Raw genomic sequence first — 22,227 nt, 5'->3', positions numbered from 1 at the left:
CTCCCTGTCAAATAAAGATGACCTCACACACACACATGCACAAATTTGAAGCCATTATAAGCACCCCTTACTTCACTTGAAGCTCAGACCACTGATCTGAGACTTCCACAAGGTGCCCAAGTCATCTTACCTACTTCTGAGAGCTGGGAAATTCTTAATATAAATCAAAGGAAGAAACATGATTCCTCCCCATCTTATCATCCACCTATTAGATGTGTGCCAATCCGCAAAGTTAACAGGGTATTTTATTTCAGTAGTTTTGGCTTGAGATCATCTGTATTCTTAGGCAATCTGACTTCTAATTGCAGCTTGCTCTTTTAAAGAGATCAGAAGTTGGCACGTTTTAAAACAGAATGATCTCAGCCCCCACCTGCACCACAACCTGCTAAGGAGTAACAGCATATAAATGGGCTATTCAGAGCAAAACCTACAAAGCCAGAAGCCTTGTCCCTATGAGAAAGACAGGAGGGTGCATTATGCTCCTGGGTATACAGGTGGCCAGGCAGACAAAGAAGCATAATACCAGCTACATGTGGCACAAATAGCTTCTAGTTTTTTTGCTGGTTTATGCCCAAGAAAGGCAGCCATGTATTGCTTCCTGAGCCTATTTGCCAGAGTCCTAAAAGCCCAATACCCTGCCAGGGGAAATGAGAAACATTCTGCAATGTTCTTGTTTTGAAAGGGAGCTGGAGCTAAGAAGTATTAGAGAACTATTAGAGAAGAATTAGACAAACATCAAAACATCACTTAAAAGATAGGATCAATTAAAAAAAACTGTACAAAAATTAGGAACAAACTAAAAAGGAGGCATATAAAACAAACAATACAGATAGTAATCAAACACTTCTGATATGGAGCTTGCAGCTGTTAGACGAAGACTATGACAATGCATGTATACATAAAGGCTAGGGCAATTACTTGTAGATGAACACAAAGAAGACAGAGAATTTCTTATAAATGAAGATGAGAATAGCTAGGACTTTTGAAAGCTCTCAGAGTTCAGAAATCCTCCTGGAACTGTGTGGACCATGGGTTCAGCATAAAAGTCTCAGAACTTGACATAACAGAATATTCTTGTGACAACTTCACATGCAACTAGACCAAGACCCTTTTTTCCCCAAGGACCACCCAGAAAACAGGTCATTGAAGTGATAAAGGATAGTTCAGAGAATCACAGAATAGCTGAGGTGGGGAGGCACCACTGGTGATTGTGTAGTCCAACCCTCCTGCTCAAAGCATGGTAAACTAGAGCAAGATGCTGAGGACTGTGTGGCCAGTCTGCTTTTGAATGTATCATCAATGATGGAGACTCCACAACCTCTCCAGCCAACCTGTTCCAGTGCTTGATCATCCTCACAGTGAAAAAAGGTTTTTCTTATGTTTAAATGGAATTTCTTATATTTCAGTTTGTGCTCACTGCCTCTTGTCCAAAGAGCCTGGCTCCGTAGTCTTTATTTCCTTTCATCAGGTATTTATACACATTGCTAAGATTTCCCTCAGTGCTTTCTCTTCTCAAGGCTAAGCAATATATTCTGCTTTAACTGCTACTTCAGATATTTTTTGAACTAGAGGAAAATGTGATTCATGGTCTTTCAATAGACATTGGAAGTTCAAGTTTTGTTCTGACAACAAAGCCTTTACAAAAGAAATATTCTTCACAATGAGGATAGTCAAATATCAGAACAGGTTGTCCAGCAAGGCTGTGCAGTATGCATCCTTCAAGGTTTTCAGCACCTGATTGGAGAATGCCCTGAGCAACCAGATATAAGCTGGTCCAGCTTTGAAGAGGGGGATAGATCAGAGACTTCCGGAGGTCCCTTTCGATCTATATTATTCTATGACTCTGAAAAGGGACCAAGTATGGATACTCAGTATATTCACTGCTTCCTTGGTCCCTTTTTCAATTCCAATAAATCATGAGTTTACAGGTTTATTTTTAAAATGACACAATGTAGGATTTAATAAAAAACCAAGTTTCACACACATATGGATCTAAAGTGAGCTATGAAGTGTGCTTAAAAGGGATGCATGCTGTCTAAAGCAAAGCAAGAACATATACACCAAGGTACAAAAATGGTACTCATGTCCATAGAGAAATATACAAAAAACTTGATGTTCCCTAGATAATTCTTCTTTTGTTTTTCCTCAGGTTTTAAAGTAGACAGATTACTTGCCAAAAATAGAGGGGTATGAAAATACTTGCAATATTAAAGTTAGGCATTTTAAAACATGAACAAATATTGTTAAAAAATTACAGAGCACCTCATTTTAACTTGAAGCATTTGCCCTCAGTCTAATAATAGAAAGGCCTTTGTGCTCTTGGATGCACTGACCAAAGACTGATACAAACAAGAAAATTTGGACTCTAGCTGAAAATGTCTCATGCAGACTCACAGCCAACCAAACTCTTGACAAAAAGTGAATAGCTAAAGAGCAATGAACACACCTGCAGAAATTTCATCAGCTTCCGAATAAACTATAAAGTCATTTTAATTCTCTATGGACTTCAGTGGCATGAGGGAAAATAACATGCTATCGCCAACCTAAACGAACTTTTTTCCTAGTCAAAATTGAATACATAATGCAATCCCTGGTGGCGACTTCAAAAGTATTTATATAGGTCACTGCCCACATTAACACTGATAAGTTTCACTATTTGCAACTTTAGATCAAGGCAAGGAAAATAAGCAAGTTATGGATCTACCAGAGATAATACATGACAGTTGATAGCAATGCTCCCCACCCCCGCCCCGAGCTTAGTTGTACACTGTGATATTTTCATGTCCTCTTCCTATTCAATGAGAAAAATTCCTTTGCAGGAAAGGCACACTTACTGGCACTTTGAAAGGAGAAGTATTCGAAGCATCCATGGAGTTGGTTTTCTCAGAGGTGCTGGTCCCGGAGATGCTCCGTCTGCGAGGAGATCTCTCTGCTGGGACCTCTAAGGAAGAGAAGAAAAAGAAGGTGAATGGATGCCGGGGGGTGGGGAATAGTCAGGTTTTATGCTCTGTAGGACAGACACCTCAGCAAAGTTTCAAGCGCATTACTAAACTGCTGAATTACACTCACCTATTTTTCTACATCTTATTTACTTACTAAATCACAATGGCATTGCCACTGACAGATTCAAGGCTGTGAATCTGACTTGATTGTAGGCAATAAAAATAAAAAAATGCTGGTAAAGATCAATACTCAAACATATTTAGTACTCTATTACTAGATTGTGAGATAGTATTCAGAGAACTTTTTTTTTTTAAATTTTTTTTTTTTTTACATAAGCAATGCAGTAATTAAACGGATAACTAAAATCAAGACACAGGGAAGCTCAATTTTAGTCACAGCTGAACACAATTTGAGAAAGGTCAAAGTTCGGTCTTATATGATCACACTACTTGCTCAAACCATGCAACCAGCAGAAGACTCATCAACTGCCCAGGTAATATGACACATTTATCTCTGCAGATAAAAAAAAATAGGTCAACTTCTCCTCATTCTTGCAATATGACCTTACTAAGATATGACTTTGGCATCTTAAATCCATGCAGGCTGATCTGATGAGCACAAATATTCATAAAAGACGCACTTATCTTTTTCTAGTATAAATATTAGAATAATAGCATAATAAAGCATACACACTATTAAAAATCTCTACACAAACACACATATACTGTACATATATGCATTTTTATATAAAGCTAGATATACATACATATAGATACCTTTATCACAACTGCTGCCCATCTCCAGCTCAATTGCCAGACTTAAAGGAATCCAGCTTCACAAAACATCCCCCAACACAGGGAGGGAAAAAATCACTTCCTAGCAGAAAGTCCATTGTTATCTTCCAAATCTTAAAGAAAAGGAGTAAGCCGTGACTCCAGATAGTGACATTTTGACTGCTGCCGTTTTCCTTTCAAGAGACAGATGCAGCTTAAACTTCCATTTCTGGCTGCCTGGCCCTGGGGATCCGTGCTACTTCCACTTAAGAGAAAGCTGGATCTCTCCGTTCCCCCTCCCTTCCCACAGCCTGCAGAGAGCAAGCGAGCAAGCGAAAAAGAAACACACAGGACTGCAGCTATTCAATCAATCGCTCCAACTGCACATCCTCATTAGTTACTTTCAGGCTATTAACAGACGCCCAACTGCCGGCTTCCCTCTGCTACAGAAAATTTCACTGTTATATCCTGATTCACAGCAGCAAAAAAGGTTTACAGAGATAGACTGCCAGCTGGTTCCACGAGAGCAGTGTCTCCCTCAAAATAACCGAAGAAAAAATGAGAAAAGCCTTCTTCAGGGATAACATTACTTGTGATGTCTTTGCATACCGGATTTTGATTTCACCAGAGTTATAATACGTATCTCCCATGGATGCTTGAAGAATGACAAAATGGAGCATATTGAACGAGAGGCTAAGAAATCTGGACCCTGCAGTATTAGTGTCTCACACGGTAGATATTTATCTTTTAAAAAACCAAACTGCTAACATTCAGCCTCTCAATCTGCTCGTAACCGTCGTGAGGAAAGAACTGCTAAGGGGGAGAACAGCCTCCTGAACTGGGCAAACAAAGTCAAACACACAATGTAGCTACCACTGGAAAATGGGCAGGGCACAGCTGCTCGCTGCCAACCATGAGGACGATGCACAAGCCCTGCTCGCACCGACCAAGTAAATCACGGTCTGTCAAAGCTTGCAATAACTGTGATAGAGCAATACCACTTTCGGGGAGATTTCTCCTTCAGCTGATGAGCAGCATCGGGCACTTTCTCTTACAGCTAAGGAGGCATCGCCTGTTCCAGTGCTGGAGGGTAAGTCCCTGTCAGGGCACCTTTAGAGAACACAGTGCTTAGAGCAGGGGCAGTGCTAGACCAAGGTTTTTGAGTAATGGTCAGTCACACTATCGCAGGAGCCTTTGCAGAGGTTGCTAGTTTTATCTGAAGATGCGCTCTTTTATACTGCCAGCCTCCTCCCCCAGCCTCTACAAAGGGAAACTTATTTTCTGCAGCACCTGTAAGTACTGCTCTCCCAAAGAGAGCTGTATTACATTGGATTTAAATGATTGCTTCTGCTGTTCTCACTGTAAATGTAATGAAAGCAAATGGGAGTGATATATTCACTTGCAACTGGGGACTAAAGTGAGCACCTTTTATTTTACATTGAATAGTAATGCGTAACGTAATAGGTTTGGCTTTCTCCACTTCTCACATACAGGAAATCACATCAAAGCTCCTTCAGTAATTTAACACAGTCTGTTAACTTTGCTGAGTCATGAATGAAAACAGGAGCCTGAATTCCCCACTATTTTCAACAATAGGTTCTGCAGGAGTGGCAGTTTAGGAAAAAGTTTAAGTTTAAACCAAATGGAGTTGCAAAGCTACAAGGAACATGCCTGTCTCTCCTTGCCTTCCCTCTTCCCCTGACATCCACCCAGCAGCAATTCAAGTTCTCTGCAAATAAAACAATGAGATTCCACTGGTAAAATGAGTTTCTTCCACTCTCAGACCATCACAGAAGTGTACCAAATGGGAAAGGGAAAATGAAATATTCACAAGGTGCCTGCAATGAACTAAAAATAAAACTACCTTTCCCTCTCTTCTCCTTCTAAAAAAACAAGAGCAAATAAACAACATGCTCAGTCGCCAAAAAAGAAGACCTAGATATAGCAAAATTGTCGAGATATGTTAACTGGAAATCAAAAGCTAAAGCAACCTGCTATGATGCCCGTAGAACGGTGTTTTTGCTGAGTTGTGTAAAAAAATCTATACTGTCACCACCAGGCAAAAAATGAGACGGTTCCCTCCCCTGCTCCACAAGTAATGCTAGAGGCTACTCTTGCATAATCTTCACCTGCTGTAAAAATCGATGCACCTCTCATCGGCTTAGTATTAAATTACAGCTGCTTTCTGCATTGCTCACTCTCAGGGACCAACACTACAGATAAATCACATTGTTTCTATGGATAAACAATCTGAAACCCTTTTCATCTACTCTCAATTTCTGGGAAGAAAAGAAAATGAGGAAAAAAAGAAAAAAAAAAAGGATAGACAGATCTTTCCCCTTTCAACCTTAAAAAAATAATCCATCAAACAAATGAGTTGTAAACATCCCTGTGGGACACTTTTAATTTATCACCTCATATATTGGTGATATGCAGTAATATTTATGTAAATAAATATTTACGCAAATATTTACACACTACATAGAAATAGTCAGTTACAAATTAGCTGAGCCAATTACTCAGCAATGGCAGACGCCTCTGAAGAGGGAACTGCCCAAGGATACAATGAAGGTAGGTCTCTTTTTACGTCTTCATATTGCGCCACTCTACCCTCTGCAACACCAAAGCTTGTTTTGTTGGCCAGAAGGCAGGTTTGTGTAAGACAAGTGCCACTTACTACTATGAGTAGTGGTGATGATTGACCTCCTTTGAAGGCAACCATCTTGGCCACAGCGGCGTAGCCTCAATGACCTCCAGTCAGGATGCGGCTCTCGGACTTGATCTGAATTTCCTATTGCTGGGTGCTCTGGCCACTTGAATTCTGAAACCTTGATGTTGTGGGAATTTGTATTCTACTGTGAAGAGCTTTTTCTTAGGGTGGGAGAAGTAGAGATAAAACAAACCTCCCAGCTTTGCAGGACAGTGCTTGCTACTCTATCTCCATTTTTCTGAATTAGAAATGGATTGGAGAGGGGCAGGGTAAACTATCAGGAACAAAGAAACATCCTCAGGGGTTAGCGTGAAAAGAATGAAGTTACTGAACTTGCAAATAAGGTCACGGAAACAAAGATTACAGGGGTGTCCGTGATTTTGCAAAGGGCAGTGCAATGAAAGTACTGCACAGTTTCAGCGGAACTTGCATCAAGACTGCGGCACCTTCCAGACTCGGCATGTGTCCTCCCAGGACTGGCAAGAACATCTCCAGATCTGAGTTCCTGCTTATGGAGTCCAGGAGGTGACTGTAAAGCAGTCCCCAAGACCTACCTGGAGATGCAAAAAAGGGGTAAGCACGCTGGCAATCATAACTCCTGTCATTACTCATAAGGGGCTGGTACTGGTCTGTGTCACAGTGAACAACAGATCAGACCATCTACTCCAAGCTGGCAGGTCCCACACTTCTATAATAAAGTTCTCAGCTTGGTCATATTCTGCACACCAGCTTTTCATCAGTTGTGACTTTTAGCAGTTTATAACAACACATGGCTTAGCACTAACCAATTATCTGCCACCACACCCTTTACTGTGATGTGTGAGAAAGAGTTGGATTTGTGAAAAGCTACATTTACCATCCACTGAAAATAAAAATTATACTACTGGCAAAAAACTAATTAATATTTCTTTCCCAGGACACAGATTCTGTTGGGGGAGTGGGGGGGAATCCATCCTCAAATTCATTTTCCAGATATCTTTCTTTGGTATCGTTGTGTTGTCTTTACTAGGAAGGGGGCAGACTGCTGGTGTATATTACCTACTGGTTAGGAAAATAAAAGAAAGAGATTATAATAAGATTTCAGGGATTGGGACTTCCTTTCATTTTGTCTGCACACATCCTGATATGATGGTACCTCGGTCTGCAACTAGAGGGGATAGAGAATATGATTCATAAAAAGAATCAGTTCATTCTGCCTCTCAAGTCTAGCTTAATTACAGGCATTTGCAAAATACGAACCCAGTTCAATACAACCAATTACCTATCCAGAACCAAGCATTCCCAAAGACTGCCTCTCAGGTGCCCTTGTATTAAAATATCCCCAGCTGAAACAAAACCAAACCCCACCCAAATATTTTCACCCCCTTTATATAGCTGCCTTGGCACTCCCCATGAGAAAATGGTAATTGCTGCTGGTCAGAGCATTAGCTGAACAATCAAACAATCCTGCAATTAGCCTCTTGTCTGAAGGAAGGATCAATAAGCTACACATACTATACCCCATTTTTTTAAACAAAATTTGTCATTGTTTTAAATGTTGTAGCATTCATGCAGCAATAGTTACCACAGTGGACAAACAATCTAAATATTTACTTTTTAGCTATGCAATTTTAGAAATTCATCTGCCTGGACAGGTTATTGCACATTTCAAATATGATAATGCCTAGAGGCCTCTTACCAGAATGCAGCATGGCTAGACTAAGTACCAAATAGGCACCATTTCTGCCCCAAAGAGTTTACAGTCTTAACTTGAAACAAGGCTCTATTAGAGTGTGATAAACCCTACACAGGAGTCAGGAGGGAAGACGTACGTTAAGAAAATAACCCTTCATGGGCCTCTGTGTGATTATTTATTCTTAAAATAAACTTATACTAAAGTAATTATCCCCAGATAAATAACCAAATTCTAGGGGGGTGAAAATAAAAGAGTATCTTGAAGAAAGAGTTAGGAAAAAAAATCTTAGTTATCGAACATTTATAAGAACAGGAAAGACAAGTGTTTCTCTCAAAGAAGACAGACAGAAGAGACCCTACTAGGGATGTAGCAATGGACTAGAAAGGACTAAAGGATTTCAAGGCCTCCTTCAGCACTATTTTCTACTCTGTCAAAAGGCCAATTACTCTTACGGATTAACTACAAAAGAAATACAGAATAAAAACCTGCAGCACTTTGACTTTTTGTGACTTAGTATTTCTTTTACAAACACACTTAAAGAAATAATAGGCTCAAATCTAAGCTTGGAATAGTTGGAGCACTTACGGGTTTGCCATTGGCAGCTAGTTTTTGAAGATGTTATTCATAGATGTAACTACTAGTTGAGTGGTTTACTACAGAGACAAACAGAGATTCAAGATTTGTTTCACGGACAACAGAAACTACAGAGCTTGTTTCTTAGTTTACAAAGACAGTACACTAAAACTTTTAGCTTGTAGTGCTTGAAAACAAACCACAACAGAGATACTGCCCTTCTACTCTGCTACATTTTTATTAACTATTTTCATTGTGAGTTGCTGGCCACCTACCACAGTGCATAAATAATGAAGGTGCTTGTTTCACCCTGATGGTTTGGTCTCCTCCTATATGCAAATATTAAAAAAAAAAATTAAACCCCAACATACATATATATATGTAATTTAAAAAAAATGTTTTATATGCATGAATGAATGTTCATCAAGTGGGAATACTCAGATGGGCTGCTAATTCAAGTACTTTCATTCCAAATAAACTACTGTGTTGAGCCTATTGAAAAGGGAGCATCTAATCCACTTTTAGAGCCTTTTAAAAATAAATAAGCATTTCAACAAGTACAAAAATTCAACATGCTCCAAGGCAGTTTATGATGTATCAGTACAGCATATACATTCAGTAACATTATGGCACTCACAACTTAGTTAAGACAGAAAAGACTATTTCTGTCTCATTATCTCTTTAGGGTTGTTTCAGAGTGCTCACGTGACAGCACTAATGAGAAAGAGATCTCTTTGGGTGCAGTCAGTATTTACTCATGGTTTCTTCTACCTTGGTGAAAATACATACCAGCTGACAAAATTAGCGACAGTAATAAAAAGCAGAAAGATAGAAAGTGTTAGGAGATATGTAAGAAGGAACAACGAGAAATGTCTGAACAGCATCTTTCAGATGAGTATTTCGTAATGAAATAGGAAGCCACATATAAAAATAAATAGAAATGTTAATGTTTTATCTTGGAGTAAGCATTCTCTCTCATTTTACTCACTTGGGGAGAATTCAGACATGGGCCCAATTCACAGACAGTCATAAAAATTGAATTAAATGCCTATGTAAGAAGCTTAGGGTAAAAGCAAACTCAAAAAACCTGATCTCTTCTAAGTCCTGAAGTCCAAGTTCGTGTTCTGACTAAAATACATTATGCAAATTCTAGAAGGTATAACTTAAAGGAGAAAATTGAAATTTGCAGTGATAGCTTTTCCACATTTATCAAGACAACTAGACAGGGGGGAAAAAGCCACATGAAGATACACATCAGAGAGAATGCAACCATGTCACAGTGTACTGAAGTACACAAAAGTTACCAAGCCTGGAAAGGGAAATACAAAGGAAATTCTGCAAAGCTCACTGGCTATAGAACTCCATCATCAAACAACTGCTAGATACCAATTATGATCAAAACCTCTCCCAGTCCATTAGCAGGGATTTTAAAAGAAGATACTGTGCTTTAGTAGGGATTGAGTCAGTCAGCCAAGTCTTGCAAGATGATCCAGGTAAATATCAAAGATTTTTTTAATTTACAGATAGGTAATTCTGTTGGTGTTAGGCACTTGCGTTGTGCTGGCATATAAAAAAAGTATAATTGAATCAGTGCCCAGTTCAGAAGGTGCATAAATGACAGTTTAAGTCACTTAAAAGACATTTAAGTCATTGATTCCTAAAGGACTTTACAGTCTGAAAGACAAGACCTAACATGCAAAGCAGATGAATACACAGAGGAGGCTGGACGAAAGGGCAAGAATATCATAGGAGAGAATAATTTTTGGCTTTCAAGTACTGACTCTCACAATTTCTTTTTGCAGAATGTTCTGAGGAAACTGTATGTGGCATTTAGTGAGTACAACATCAGCTGTTACTAGACTGATGCATTCGCTTTGAGGTGGAGGAACGAATTCTCCAGGTCTGCAAATGTGAATCAGAAATGTAACAGATGCACATCCCTAAACTGTTCAACATATCCTCTACATGATGTGCATGGCCATACAAAATTTGGAATAGTTGCCCCTTTTTAACCTCCTCATGCATCAGCTTCTAAAGCCTCTTTTAACGGTTGACTCCACGCACAGCAATACAAATTGCCTGGACAACTGTGCCAACACAAAAGCAGACACAAGGAGCTACTGCACATGACCTGGAGATGCTGATGTCCTCGTTAGTTCCTAATGATCTTGGACTGCCCCTGCTAATTCAAATTACCTTGTGTTTGCTGCAGAGAGATTGCACACAGACAATTAACGCAGATCAGCTGATGCATGGTAACTTGTTCCCGCAATGTAATTTGTTTAGAGGCTTATGACTTAGACACACATTACTATGATATCAATATTTATTATCCTCATTATTAAACAACAGCCTTAAGCCATGGCTTTCAAAACTGATCTTTTTACTCTCTCCGAAAGGGCTGTGAATCAAACCATTCTCTAAAAAGCGATCCTTTGCTCTGGTTATTGGGATATTCTCACAAGTGACCGGCTCTTGGGTGCACCGAAGATCGACAGCTCTTCCCTCCTCCTCTCAATGGGCCAGAAGGTGGCTCTAAGCTTCAGTACCTCTTGCTCACTATGGCAGGATTTTTGCCCTAAGCATTACAAATTATTGTTATGGTCACACAAAAAGAAAAAATCCCAAGGTACTGTAGACATCCAAGGGATGTCACTGAATCTGAAATATGGCCCCAGAGTTAAGACACCATTTGGGAATTGGTATCTCTTTAAGATAAAAGAAAAAAGATAATTTAAGTAAAAATATGTACTTGGAGGCAAAAACTGCTACCTTAAATAGCTCAGCTTTGTGACACCCTTCAGACTCCAGTCTGAATAAATAATTCCTGGTGTTTCTGGGGTAAGATTTGGGAGACATCTTGAGGATCTCTTGTCTTGGAACAAAACGTGAATGCAGGCATACATGTAAGGGGGGTAAAATCTCAGTCTCTTGAAGAGCAGCCCCAGTGCCCAGCCCATGCATACTCCTGTCCTTGTTCACGTCTGGTGTGATATTCCCAAAGAAGGCCAGAGCACATAGTGATGAAGTGCGAGCAAATCAAAATAGACTCTGTGGGAGACCCTTACTTTCCTCCCACATTCTGTACTGTTCTGGACTTGCTAAGTAAAAGAACTGCTTACCACAGAAAGACTAGTGTAAACTGTATCTACTGAAAAGAGCACAGCCACACCAGGTACCTGCGTGTGGTCTGAATGGAGGACAACAAAATTGGGGAAAAAATAGTATCTGGATTGGCTGTCACCTACTTGACTGACAAAGATCCACAATGGTGACTATTGTACCTTGGGGGGGGGAGGGGGAGGGTGTATTATAGCAGATATTACAACAAACATTATTTTAAATAGCCCATGGAAAGGAAAAGGGGCATACGTATCAAGCAGCCCGTCTGAGCAACTCAGTACCTAGAAATTATCAAAATAGGAAGAAAACAGACTGCATCCTGAGAACAACAGAAACCATTAAGGAGAGAGATGGAATGATTTGTGGAGATGGGATTAAAAGAACAAAACCAAATAACAACAGTTTGAGATAGCAACAGCTCAAAGGGAAAGACAAAACAATAATCAACTTCTATGTCTGAATTCCATTTAAAACATTTTCAACCTTACTGGTATTTATGCTGGCCTATAAATAAAAGAATAGTTTCAATTTTCTACCTGAATGGCATTAAACTAACGTGTAAGTATCCAGAAACAGAGCACAGGATTGTTTGATTGTGCTTCCTAGATTTAATTTCTAGGCTAGAGAAGTAACTGATCCCACAGCTGAAATTTTTATTCTGAATGCATCTAAACATTTCTTTTAAGAAGAAAAACTTTCAGCAGTCTCCTCTGATTTACCTTACTGCCATCAGAGTTGAGAAGTTAAGTTGTAGGCAAGCTGACAAAAATGAGTGGAAGTACACTGAACACAGTGATCAGCTGGTCAAATGGCACAGAGAAGAAAAACAGACCAGTAAATAACATTGTTTAGTCCAGAAACGATTTTCTGCTTGGCACATGCCCATTTATGACTTGACCTTTGCCCAATGTGTTTGCAACTATTTCAAACAGATTGTAACCAAGTTTAACTAACAATTGCATACCACTTAAAAGCTTTTAAACAGAAATAAGGTCAGGTAACTGAAGGACTGAAGAAATTAAGCACCAGTGAAAGTAGTAAAGGCTTCCCAGTAAAGTGTTAAAAAAAAAAGTAAAAAAATACAGTTAGTACCCTACCGTACCAAGAAACGAGAGAAGGCTTTTCTCATCTTCTGTGCTGCTATCCAGCCATTCGGCCACATCACCAGGAGAAAGAAGACTCATTCTCCAGCCAGAAAACTTTTCCATACAGAAAACAATAAGTGAACGAAGCAGGGTAGGAAGGGTGGGGAGGAGCTGATGGTCTTGGGATTCCAGTACTCCAGTTATTGTCTACACTGACAACATGAGAGCGTGATCCTGCCCTGTTCTCTCAACCCTACATCTGACAGCCCATACTGACAAAGCAGGCATGGGTGGGAGCAGTAAGTGGGATCTGTACTTGTTGTCCCTTTGTGTCAGGTTTCAGTCCAAGCAGGAACAGAAAGAAGGCAAAAAAGGGAAGCAGGGGAAACCGAGGTTTTAAAATCCAAAAGAGGTAGCAGGTTATGATAGAATCGGTTTAAGTAAAAAGATGAAATAGGTCTCAGTGCTGAAGAAGCTCAAATAAGTCGGCACAATAGCTCATCAGCTAAGTGTAGTATATCCCTATCATTCCTTATACTGTTGGCTTTGTTTGAAGGCTTAGGTATTATGCTTTATGCTAAAAGTAAAAACAGCAAGCTTAGAGGCAATTTAAGTACCCTCCCCATTACTGAAGAGCCTGCATTCCCCTGTTTACAAGCCCGTTCCTGCTCCAGCTATTATAACAGCATCCCAGCCTTTCTTACAATGATTTTGTTCATGCAATGGCAGGTTGATCAATCTGTGAATAGGAAGCTCCCACCCCTCCCTCTCCCCTCCTCCTGCATGGCGGCGGCATTGATCGGCAATAATGGAATCTGCTTCTGACTGCCAACAGCAGCATTAGACAGAGGGGAACTGCTCCTCTTCATCAGCGCGAAGCAGCAGTCACAGTCCTGCTGGGCTTCAGCCTCGACTGCAGCAGGGCAAATGAGGAAGAGGTAAGGAGAGAGCAGTGTTCTTGGGGGTTCAAAGAAGTCATCGGCACTAACGGTCAGTTATTTATTTAACAACAACAACAACAAAAAGATAAATGGGAAATAATTCTGCTCTGTCTAGACAGCAAGCTTGCTCTGCACAGCTTTGCAATGAAGACTTGTCATTGTGACTTTATGAAGGGTCACATTTAATTGTACAGGATTTATAGCGTATGATTTATTCTACACAAAAGAGCATTTTACAGGTTTACACATGCACGAGCAGAGACGAATCCCGGTAAGTGAGGGACTCCTGGGCCCCACAAATCAAAATTGCCTTTGTCCTCAGGGGATGGAGCTGATGCTCTGATCAAACTGCACTCTTTAAAGAGACAGCCACCTTTTGTTCACCATTTTCTGAACCTGTCTTTATTTTAAATGATTTATACAGTTGCCAATCCCTATTACAAACTAGGACACTTGCTGACCACTGACTAAAACCCAAGCCAAAACAGCAACAACGAAAAGCCATTAGATCAGTAAAGCGAAGAATTAGATACCAACCAACAAATGAAGAAAAAAAGAGCTATCAAGTCCCAGCAGGGAAGAAAATTCCAATTACTAAGACAAACTGTAGCAAGTATTGTTTGCGCAGGACAGACATTTTCATAAAACACCTGCCAAGCAGGGCAGATGCTATACAGAATTCACAATTAATGAGGGAACATGGGACAGACAGTTCAGGAGTGAGGTACCACAGTGGAAGACGTAGCCGAGCAGTCCTCCTGTTCACACTGAAAAAGCACATGCCTTCATCCCCAGTATGAAGAGAGATAAAAAACCAGAAACATTTCCTACATAATATAAAATCCAATGATAGAAAGACATCAGGTACATTTCCCAAATATGCAAAAAATGAGCTTTTCCAAGAAATTTTACTGTGTGTGTGGGAGGATCACATTTTGTCCAACTCCTACAAGTAGGATCTTCTTTGAGGTAAGACTGTGCAAACTGATGACGTAAATCTACTTGCAATAAGAATGGAATTAAAAAAAAAAAATAGAGAAAGGATTAGCTAGCTATTTTCTTCTATCTGGTTGGTCAATATGAAACGAAAATTTCACCTCCTACCTTTTAGTGTTCTGTGAAACAAATACTGTGCCCACAACCACCTGACTGTCCATCCATTAAAAACTGGTTTAATTTGCAATATTAACGATCAACTCCATAAATAATAGGTTCTAGAGAAAACAAAGTTAAGAGTATTGATTTCTCATGAATGCTTACCAATTTTGCATCGTTTCTAGGAGCAGAGATTGCGTACAGATCCTGTTTTCCTCCCTAGCTGCCTCATCTTGTATCATAATTTAAGCATTATTCATCCCTTTCAATGTTTTATAATCTTCATGGTAACAGGGAAAGTATATTAAATATCACATATGAAACTGGCTTATTGTAGTAATTTAAAATATGGGAATGTTAAAAACTTTGTAAAAAATGGAGGCAGTACTGGCAAAGACTTCAGTCAGGAGGATGTAACTAGGAACTGAAAGGGCATTAAATTTTTTCATATGCAGACCTGTCCTGTGCATTAACATTCCTGGGGCAACACACAGAATGTGGGGGGGAAAAACCTGCATAAATACTTCCCTACTATTTTGCGTGGTTTAACAGGTCACAATATCATGCAGGAAGCCTGCCTGCAATAGACTCTCAGGAGGTGGAGATACGCATCAGAAAAAAAAAGCATGAAGTGAAAAGTCCTCGTAAGAAAGTCATGAACACACCCTCATTAGAAATCCAGGAAATTTAAAGTGATAGATAGATGTAGAACAACCACTGACATTTAGAAACACCAAATCCATCAAAATTTAAAAGTAGAAATAATGATTACAATCATCTAACCTGATTTGAAACACCTTTAGAACATCACCCAGTGACTCTTGTCCATTTCTAGTTGAACAAAGACACGTCTTCCAGAAAAAAGGACATCCAACTGTAAACAGACACTGCAAAGACATAAAGAGCCAGTCTGTTCCCTTGGTAAGCTGTTCCAATGGTTAACTCTACTCGTTCTTAGCAATTTGATCCTTAGTTCCAAGAATGAATTTATCCAGCCTTATCTCCCAACCACTGGGCACTGGTTGACATTTGTATGCTTTGATACTCTCCATTATCAAACTCTGGTATCAGAAATGTCCTTGCTGTTTACATCCTTTGAATACCTAGTTTCAAACAATCACTTCAAAAACATCTTGGAACTCCTCTGTAACATGATTTTTATTTTTAAACCTTTTGCTGTTCAAGAAAACCAGAGACTAAACTTGCTCCACAACTGCAGGAGGGATGTAGTGCCAGTCTCGCACTAAAGCTTGCCACAGGCAGAAGAAACACTGTGAATAGCTTCTTAAATTTGTCTTTCTCCATCTTAAAGCAGGTCTTGTGCTCTAGAGCTTACCAAAAGCTTTCAAAAAGCCTTGTCCAAATTTTCCAGGACAGCCAGGTTTTGAGATAAGCTGCAAATAAGCAGGAGAGGAACATTCAAAACATGACTAACTTATTTTCATGCTGTGAGACCTACCTACATTGGAAAAAAGTTTGTTGAACCAATGCAAATACAGATACGAATTGCTCTATTGACCAGAGTGGAAGTATGCAAAATGTGAAAATATCCTATACTGGAAAGATATAGACAGGTAGGAGAGATCAGCAAAGTAGTAATAAAAAAACCCCCCAAACCAGGAGCAAGAAGCAGCTAATCTCTCCAATATTAGCACTGGTAGCCATACAGAATAGCAGGCGAAAACATGAGAAAACTCCTTCAAAGTATTGGGGTTCATCTCCCTCACCCCAGAGTTCCAAAAGCAGATGAGTCCACATGGCTGAAAATTAAACCAAGCCCTTATGTTTTGGAACCTCTTATATAAACTAATCGTTTAAAACTTGTATCATCCCCAGCTGGTAATTCTTTGCATTACCATCAGTGAACGAGCTTCTGCTCCTTTCTGTAGTTGTCAGAAATGTCACCCTCCTACAGTAATGATTTTGAAACCTATGAAGCTAAGCAGCTTTGCCATCCTGTGGATTTAAAAATTAGCATTCTTGATAACTGAAACTACACAGAAGCATGAGTGCTCTGATTTTTCTACAGGAATTTTAGGAAATGATAATTCATAATATATGCAAATAATAGAGCACAGATGCCTTCTGATGCAGATGCTTTGTAAGCACAAAGTCACGGTAGTATTATAAATCATAACGTATTAATGTTCTCTGCATGAGGCATTTACAAGAAGAGGAAAAATGGATCTTTCTTGCACTAGGGACAGACTGATGGACTGATTGATGGATATTGCTATAGTCAGTAGATGATGTCTTCACAGCAATATACATCAGACATTGTACACCCAAGTCATTCTTATTAAAATGTTTTACAGTTAATTTAGGAGTGAATAAAGACAGGATATTTGCACACTTGAAAAATTAAATGCTCCCATCAGAACAGGGGCACAATGGGTAGGGAGAGGGCAAATTTTTTTACAAAAAGCAGGCAGGCAGAGACATATAAAATAGCTTGCTGAGGTTGCAGCACTAGTTAATCCACAAGAAACAATAAACATCCACTTCTCTAACTCCAGGACCAATGTCACATGTACCAGACAAAACTACTCATCTCTACACCTGTCCATTAGGAAATAAGAAAACTTATCTGAGTCATTTTGCCCCAGAAAGATGCAAAGCACTAATAACTTTCCAATCCTATTCAATACCATAGCACAGAATAAGCAAGCTAGCTTGAAAATAAGTTTCCCAGACATCTAAAAATGTCAATTATATATGCAAAAGGCTCTGTTTCCTGCATTAAATCATTTTAAATGCCTATCTAGAATGAAAGTCATTTTGCTCTGAGAAGCGGTATTACAATATAACAGCCTTCAAACCATGCTATAATCTAGTTCAAGACCATCCAGATGGACAAGGCCGAGTAACTCACTGTGTATTATGGAATCATGGTGGAAGGATTCACAATCCTTTTATGACATGGATAACTTTTTGGCTTAAGCTTCATAAGCAAAACCAGCGTGTAACACCATGACACAATCCTACGAACAAGCTACGAGCAGCAGAACAGAATCATTCTGTGTCAATGTAAATCAATAACAAATTTACGTCAGACATGAGATGATGTGGATAGCCCTGTTGGAGCACGGCAAAGTACACAGAAAGCCCTTTTTATTAGAAAAAAACCTGATGGACACTCAGGTCTCTCTTTAAGCCAGACTATTCTGTTGTGGAAAGTGAAACAGCGCTGATGAAGTACAAGCCCACACATACACAATATCGCCTAGTATTTTATCCTTTCAGATTGCTTAATAAAGTGATTTTAGCTCAGTCAGTGATCTTTAGCACTCACTCTCAACGGCTCTCATCCAGCTGAAGATGACAACCTCTACATGCCACAGCACTGATGCAATATTATCTTTTACCAGGGTAATAGCTCCCCTTACTTCCCAGAGTGGACACCACCAGCCTTCCAAACCCAGCTGAGATCAGAGACGTTAACCTAGTGGTTACTCAGGAGGGAGGCAGAGCAAAGAATTTCCTAAATAACAATTACTGGAGCAGTGAGGAATCCAGGGGCAGTGAAATCTGTGCTTGCTGACAGCCTGTAAAGATAAATAGGGACAGAAAGGCTCAAAATGAAGGTGAGAAAAACAACAAACCTTGAAGTTCTCTAGTATATAGTAATACAAGCAAGAGCTCCCTTGTACAAGCAACATTTTAAATAAAGTCAGGAAGCTACTTCCACACTTAGTTTTGACAGGGCATTGAAGACAAACAGGTCAGCATCTGAAATGAAAATTTAAACTAAACCCAAAGGGGCTAGCCTTTATAAAGCTCTTCCATGCCCACTGAGCCTTGCTAGCAAAATCATCTGGCCTCTTGGCTGGCTATTCATACTTCACCTTTTTGGAAACTGAGCAGCAAGTCCCTACTACAAACACTTCAAGAATGGCTAAATACATAAGCCTCTCAGACAAAATTCACTTAAGTCAGTTTACTTGGACACAAAGAACACCAGCACAGAAGTTGGCTTATAATTCCCTTGCGACATAAAGATACATCTAACTGCCTATATGAATCTAATCAATGCTTCAAAATCTTCTCCATAATAGCAAGCTATGTCTTAAGAGACCTCCCATTACATTGTGTTTCCTTGGTGCATATGAACTATTTTGAGTATAGACAATATCTTGGAATTATAGACATGCTTTTCAGGTTGAAGAAAAAAAAGCTGTCAGAAGCCTATGAAGCTACTTGCTACAGAGCTGAATTTTAAACTACTTTTAAAACACATCTTCAGTTTTTCCATAATATTTTCCTCTTGCACATTCTAACACAACATAAACAACATAAAGCTTTCTTTATGAAGGATATCTGCCCCAGTTCCCTCTCTAGATCCCAGTACTGTGTTTTCCTGGCAAAACTGATGCAAGACTGTAATGCTGTAGGGGTTGGAGGTGAATCCTTCATGCTGCTGACTGTATCTGCCCACATAATTAAGTGTTGCTGAGTCTAAGACTATACATCCCTATACTTTTTTCCTCCAGGATGTATTATTAAAGTGATGCTTGAGGAGAGCAGGAAGACTGGGAGTCAAACCATCAGCTGAAGATCAACAGAGTGATCAAGACATGTGCCTGCACCCACACCACAGAGAATGTCCAGCATTGTATAAAGAAAGAAACTTGGTTCTATGTAGAGGCCGAGGAGGTAAGCACAGAAGGAACTATCATGCTGCTCATGTACAGCAAGAAAGATGCAGTCTTAAAAGATCTTTAAAAAATTAATGTAACTGAAGAATACGCAAATTACTGTGATTTTGGTTCTTAGGCACGTTAACCCCAAGTAAGCCAGTTCCAAAAATCAGAAGAACTAGCAATAGGAATGTTTTACTACTATAGGTCAAACTGTTCTGTTGCTGTTGTCCACTTTCCCATGGAAAAACACTTCACCAACATTACAAAGCAGTGACCTAACGAGAAACACTAAGAGCTCTGATACAAGTATTTCTGCTGGAGAGAATTACTGGATTTTCAGTACTTCACTGATGAAGCAACCGTGTGGGTTTTTTTTCCCATTCCCACACCAACTTAGTTCCATTTTTGTACTCAATCCAACTTCAGGTATCCTCAGCATAGCCAAGGGATTCAGCTAAGTTATGCTGCTAGCAGTATGGTAGTTTGTAAGTATCTATTAATGACTACTCTAAAAACATTAAGCTAATTTAATTCCAAATTAGGGCCAAGACATTATTTACAGAGTCATCTACTCTGGAGTGCTTTTCCAAACTGTGAGCCATATGCCTCATGTAAACAGACATCTTGTCTTAAAGTATGAATACATCCAGCTATGTATTTCATGAGCAGTATGTAAAGTCTACTTAATTTCTGATGCTGGTACTCATGCGATGAGTTTTTTCCCCAAGAATGTGTTCATGAAGAATACCTTCTATGCTTCTTCCCTCTGACCAAAAACATTGGCTGTTCAAAACAAAGAGCAGACTAAAAACGTCCCGAAAACATGGAGCTGTAAAAACAAAACAAACCCCACACCTTTCCCAGATTTGCCAAGCACAAAGATTGATAGGGAAGCCCCTGCTCAGTAACACTGTGAGAGTGACACCTTGAAATGAGTTGAGTCTCAAGCTCTTCAATTTAAAAGAGGATTTCGGAGCTAGCATCTTTGCTAGAAATGTTAAGTTAGTTCTAAAGTTATTTAGCATTAGAAATGTTACTTTAATGCTAAGACTGAAAGAAAAATTAAGAATCCCCGAGAGGTGCCAACCTTCAAGAATGGATGAAGAACATGAAAAAGATCAACATTAAGGGTCTGATCCCCTGCCCACTAAGCCCAGTTACATCACCTGCTTCACACATCTGAATATCCAGCCCAGAAATTCAAGAGCTCTTCCATCATTTAAAGCAGTATGAAAGAGGAATGGGGAGTGATTTTTTTAACTTTGATACTGTGAGGACTGAAATTGCCAGTGTCTCAAGTGATATCAGCATCACACTGTTTTCCTAAACAAGAATTTCCAAGAAATGCAAACTTCAAATATAAGTACAGGTTAAACATGACCAAAACAAAAGTTAAGAAGAAAGAACACTATTTTTGTAGAGCTACTGGAAGGAAAACAGCAAAAACCAAATACGCATATCTGCTGACAAAAAAAAAGGGGGGGGGAAAAAAAAAAAAGGAGGACAGCTTCCTTCCTTCTATCCCCCAGACCTACATCACCTTGTAGTAGTCCTAGAAAAATAAAGCTTTCCAAGCAAGGAAGCTTTGCTGGCTGCACTTCCAAGTCTCCCAGGTATCAAGAAGAAAAATGTAACTGCCCAGAAACCACACTTCAGGCAGAGAGTAAACTGAAGCACCCGCTCCTCCCTGCCATGTAGCTAAAGGCAGAAGTCTTGCTTAAGCAGTTCAGGTGCAGCACCACTGCTATTTTACAGATGATCTTACAGGTCCTTCATATTTTATCTGTTCTAAATCATTATAAAGGAGCATTATTAGACAGACAGACAAGGAGAAGCACTTAACATATGATGGATTTATCAGAAATTATATTGGAACACCATGCAAAAAGTATCTTTTAAATAATTCTTCCCAATGCTTGTAATGTAACTGATAGGGACGGGTACAGTACAAAGGGTCAGCAATCTGAGAGGTTATTACTATCCTTGAGGACTCAACTGCTCAATCCTTTGTACTTCAAGATGCTTACATGCTATGAATTCTTAGAAAGAGAAAACAAGCAGGTTTTTGGGGAAAGGGGACACCTTGCACTAAGCTGTCCTCCAAGTTGCTATTGGGACAGCAAAGCACTTCCCCATGAATGCTGCAGTCAGGCATGGAAAAGGAAAACAATTTTTCTTGCTCACCCTGCAGGCCACATAGTTTGTACAACTCATGTCTTCACAAGTGCTGAATTTTGCCCAAATTCAGAAAAAAATACAAGCGAAACTAATTGATTAAGGCAGTTTTGTTGGAGTACTACCATCACTCATGTTGGTCTCTCCTATTACTTTCTGACCTACTGTTTTTCCTTGGGCATATACTCTCAGCTGGAGCAGGGAAACAGCCAGGAATGATTTTTTTTATTTAGATAGAATTATTGGGATGACATCTCCAACAAGCAAACAAATGAAAGAACAACTTAGTGAGGGCTGGGGTTTGGGTGGCGGTTGGTTTGTTCAGGTTTTTTTGCCTTCTATGACTAGACATGATCACATAGATAATAGAGAACTACAATCTTGAGAAAAACAGTTTCAGATGAGAGAGAACTAAATGTTTTATCATTCAGTCTGTAGCATTCTGGTGCCATCAGAATGCGTAAGACCCACACAGATGGCTTCAAAGTATTTTG

The 22,227-nt window shown here is 39.5% G+C and overlaps 1 protein-coding gene across 11 annotated transcripts in view; it reads right to left on the bottom strand.

Moving 5' to 3' along the window:
• Positions 1-22,227, bottom strand: part of RASAL2 (RAS protein activator like 2) — a 202,963-nt gene that overhangs the window by 63,776 nt on the left and 116,960 nt on the right. For 10 of the 11 annotated variants that reach the window (XM_069789664.1, XM_069789665.1, XM_069789666.1 and 7 more), the window contains one exon: positions 2,835-2,941. In XM_069789664.1, coding sequence (XP_069645765.1) covers positions 2,835-2,941 — 107 coding nt within the window. Of the gene's footprint in view, positions 1-2,834; positions 2,942-3,719; positions 4,148-22,227 lie in introns of those variants that run through there. The other variant, XM_069789670.1, reaches the window with a different exon arrangement.

The sequence above is a fragment of the Haliaeetus albicilla genome, chromosome 8, assembly GCF_947461875.1.
Source record: "Haliaeetus albicilla chromosome 8, bHalAlb1.1, whole genome shotgun sequence".
NCBI classification, from domain to species: domain Eukaryota; kingdom Metazoa; phylum Chordata; class Aves; order Accipitriformes; family Accipitridae; genus Haliaeetus; species Haliaeetus albicilla.
Note: the sequence above shows the minus strand (reverse complement) of the source record. Positions and strands in the feature narration are given on the sequence as shown.